At 74.7% G+C, this 3,597-nt stretch overlaps 1 protein-coding gene across 1 annotated transcript in view; it reads right to left on the bottom strand.

Annotated features, from left to right (window-relative positions):
• The window catches only part of CRTAC1 (cartilage acidic protein 1), a 9,533-nt gene that overhangs the window by 5,293 nt on the left and 643 nt on the right, over positions 1-3,597 (bottom strand). The window contains exons 2-4 of the mRNA XM_085325662.1: positions 1,192-1,380; positions 803-999; positions 97-285 (exon numbers count right to left, since the gene is read on the bottom strand). Of these exons, the coding sequence (XP_085181788.1) occupies positions 97-285; positions 803-999; positions 1,192-1,380 (575 nt within the window). The remainder of the gene's footprint in view (positions 1-96; positions 286-802; positions 1,000-1,191; positions 1,381-3,597) is intronic.

Below are 3,597 nucleotides of genomic sequence, written 5' to 3'. Positions count from 1 at the left end.
ACAAAATTAGAAGCAAGAAGGTTCCGAAAGTGTCCCCGGCACGCTGACGAGGGCGTCACGTCAGAGCTTAACCATTTGTAGGGAGTTTCAGCCCACGGCCGCGCGCAGCCGCCGCCGCCGCCGGGGCAGCCGTGCCCCCGGCCCGCCTGCTCACCGTCCTGTCCACGCAGGCCACCGAGCGCCCGGCGAAGCGGCTCGCCACGTCCCGGTTGACCTCGTCGCTCAGGATGTCCTCCCAGCGCCCGTTGCGCAGCTTGAAGAGCTTGTCCGTGTAGGTGGCCATGCCTGGGGCAGAGCGGGGGGGGTCGTCGCCGGAGCCCGCCGCCCGGACCCGCAGCCCGCACGCCGGCCCTCGCCTCGCTACCCGGTGCCGCAGGGTGCCAGCCCTTCCCGCGCTTCCGCCTGGGAATGGCCGGATGCAGAGCTGGTGGGGATTCAGGAGAGGGCAGAGGGGCAGGGTGCCCCGGAGACCCCGCCGGCCCGCTGCTCCCCCCTGTCCGCGGCGTGCCCGGCGGCCGGCGCTGCAGGATCACACCCTGCTCGGCCGGCGGGAGCCGCGGCCCGGCCGGGGSCTCCGGGGTCCCGGTTCGGGGCCGCCGCCGTCCCGCGCCGGCCCGGGGCGCCGCGGGAAGCGCTGACTCAGCGGCCGGCCATCAATCAATGCAGCCGCTCAAGTGGGAAATTAACTCCAGCCCGCACGCATCCCTCGCGCGCCGAAGGTCACGGGCGGCCGTGTGTGGCACGGCGCGGTGTGGCACGGCGCGGTGTGGCATGGCGCGGCGCGGCGCGGGACGGCGCTCACCGGAGAAGGCGTTGTTGGTGTTGAGGAAGTAGACCTCCTCGCGGCCGTCGCCGTCGATGTCGCAGGCCGCCACGCCGATGGCGTTGCCCTGGCGGTCCCGCAGCGCGTAGTACGGGGAGCCGCGCTCGTCCCGCGCCACGTTCACCAGCCGCCCCCGGGCCCTGTCGTACTTGAGCACCAGGTTGGGGCCGTTGTACCTGCGGGGCGGCGGCGTGAGCCGGGAGCAGCGCCGGGCTCGGGGTCCCCACGCGAAGCCCCCGCGAACACCGCGCCCGGGCGCAAACGCCTCCCTCGCGTGCCCAGCCCTGCGGCGCGGGGCCCGTGCGCCCCTTCCCGCCGTGCCCGGCCGCGGCGGAGCCCGGAGCCGCCGCGTGCCCGGCCGTCCTCACCCGGCCACCACGATCTCGAAGTCGCCGTCGGCGTCGAGGTCGGTGACGGCCACGCCGTAGTTGAGCTGCGTGGGGTTGCTGTCGTAGTCGGGTGGGAGCAGGCGGTGGGTGACGGCCGCGAACATGGGCTCGCTGCGCTGGGAGCCCTCGGCGAGGCAGGCCAGCGACGCCAGGCACAGCGCCAGCATCCTGGGCGCCTGGAAGAGACCCGCGCCCGCTCCAGCCCCACGGGCGCGCAGGCACCCTGAGCCCCGGCACACCTCCCTGCTCCGAGACGCCCAGGCGTCCTCGCTCCCCTTGCGCGTGCAAAGCCCGTGCCCTCCTAGCCCGTGCCACCGGTTGGCCCCTCAGCTCTCGCTCCCAAGTCCCGAAATGCTTCGGCACAGCTGCAGCCTTGGGCATCCCTGTGCACAGACCTTCCCAGCCGGCTCTGCCCCGGTGCAGGACTGCACCCGGCCGGGAGCACGCCGGAGGCAGCCGGACAGCCRTCACAGCCCGCCTAGGGCTGGAGCTGGGGCCGAGCCAGCCCTCGCCGGGAGCCCAGAGGGGTGGCAGGAGGGCTGCCGCAGCCCGGCGCACCGCAGGAGGCAGCGCAGGGCACCCACGGTCCTGGCAAGTCGYGGTGGCAGTCGCCGCCTTGCTCTCGGCAGGGCCGGAGGAGCCAGGTACCTGCCTCCCGGTAGACCAAGCCTCCTGGCGGACCGACCCTCCGGAGCCAGGAAAGGCGGCGGGGAGGACGGGGGACGCGCTGCTGGGGCACTCCGGCATGCCCCGCTTTCCCTGCCCGGCTGACGCTGTTTCTCCCCAGGGTTTTTGGCATGGGCTCCTCCCAGGCTGGCCGGGAAGGTGTCTGCCCGCGGATGTGGCCAGCAAAGGGGGGGCRAGGGGAGGGAGCTGTTGGGAGCAACGGGAGACTGGGAGGAGAGGCTCAATTAACCCGGACTGCGGAGCACGGAGCCTGCCAGCGCTGCTGGCGAGGCTGCGGAGCTTCGGGAGCTGGCTGTGGCCTGGCTGCGGCGCAGGTGACGAGCGAGGCGGCTCCCGGGACAGCCGCCCCTCGCCGCGCGCCAGGCACTCCCCTCCGGGGCGGAAAAGCCCAGCGCCGAGCGGGGCCTCTCCGCACCGCTGTGCCAGGCGCCGGGTGGGAGCAAAAGCRGCAGGTCCTGCTGCCGCGTGCCTGGGGGGCGGCCGGGGGCCCCGCTGCTCCCTCGGGCGCTGCTGGCCGGGCCGTCCCCGAGCCCGGAGCAGCGGCAGGCTGGGTCTTTCCCGGGGCTGCCGGCCGGGCGCTCCYGGCCCTGCCTCCCCCCACGTCTCCGGCTCTCCACAGGTTGGCCCGTTCCCCAGGTGCCCCCCCCAACTCCATCCAGCTGCGGCTGGAATCCTCCAAGCTGGATGGAGCCTTTCCAGGAGGAAACAATGTTCCTGATTGGAGACAAAAGGCCTTTCCTTGTGGATCCGGTGCTCGGTGCCATGGGGGTGGGGGTCTGCGCGGCCCGGAGCCAGGCCGGTTTGGGGAGGGAGGAGGGAGGCCCGGGCTTCGTGCTGCAGGTGGAACAGCCCCACGGGTCTCGCGGGGTGCTGCCGATAGCACCAAGGAGCCGGCGGGAGATCCCACCTAGGGCTTGAGGACACGGGGCGCCGCGTGCACAGAGCTCAGCCCCGTCCCGGCTCCTGGTGCGGCACCCGCCGGCAAGGTGACCCCCGGGGCCACGGTCACCCCGGGAGGCTGCCCAGCGCGGCACAGCCAGGCCTGGTCCGGTGCCGCCGGCCGAGGCACGGGGCGGTGGGGCGAGCCAGAGGATGGCAGTGGGGCACGGGGCTGCCGTGGGGTCCCATCCGGCCATGCAAGATCCGGCTCAGCCCCCGTCCCTTCCCGCGGGATGGCYCCTGTGGGCACACCGGGGGCTGTGCCTGCAGGGCCAGCGCCCTGGGTGAGATGGGGGTGCCCATGCGGGAGCGGGGGGGGGGACAGGGTGGCAGCACGGGCGTGTGGGGCCGGCGGGATGCAGCCCATGAGGGGCAGGGAGCCGTGGGGCAGGCACCCCGCAGACCCTCCCTGCACCCCAGCGAGGCAYGAGCCAGGCTGCCTGCGCGGCCGCCCCGTCCCGCGCGCCCCAGCGACGCCACGCGCTGGCACTGCAGCAACCACCCGGGACGCCCCACGGCCCCGCGCGGCGGTGACYACGTAGCGCCCCACGACATCGCACCGCAGGCGCCCCGGTGGCGCCGTGGGCCCCTTCCTGCCGCCCACGTCTCGCGCACCAGCCGTGGGGTGCAGTGGTGCCCCCTCCACGGGCGCCGGGCCGGCCTGGACCCTGCGGCATGCTGAAGCCCGTGGAGCGCCGGGTCGCGCCGCTCCCGCCCGCTGCCCCCTCGCAGCCCCCGGCCCAGGCGGCGCGTGCCGCC

Source organism: Rhea americana, unplaced genomic scaffold (assembly GCF_003343005.1).
Source record: "Rhea americana isolate MKP2758 unplaced genomic scaffold, rheAme1 scaffold_122, whole genome shotgun sequence".
Taxonomy (NCBI): domain Eukaryota; kingdom Metazoa; phylum Chordata; class Aves; order Rheiformes; family Rheidae; genus Rhea; species Rhea americana.
The sequence above is the reverse complement of the archived record's forward strand: the minus strand, read 5'-3'. Positions and strand labels throughout refer to the sequence as shown.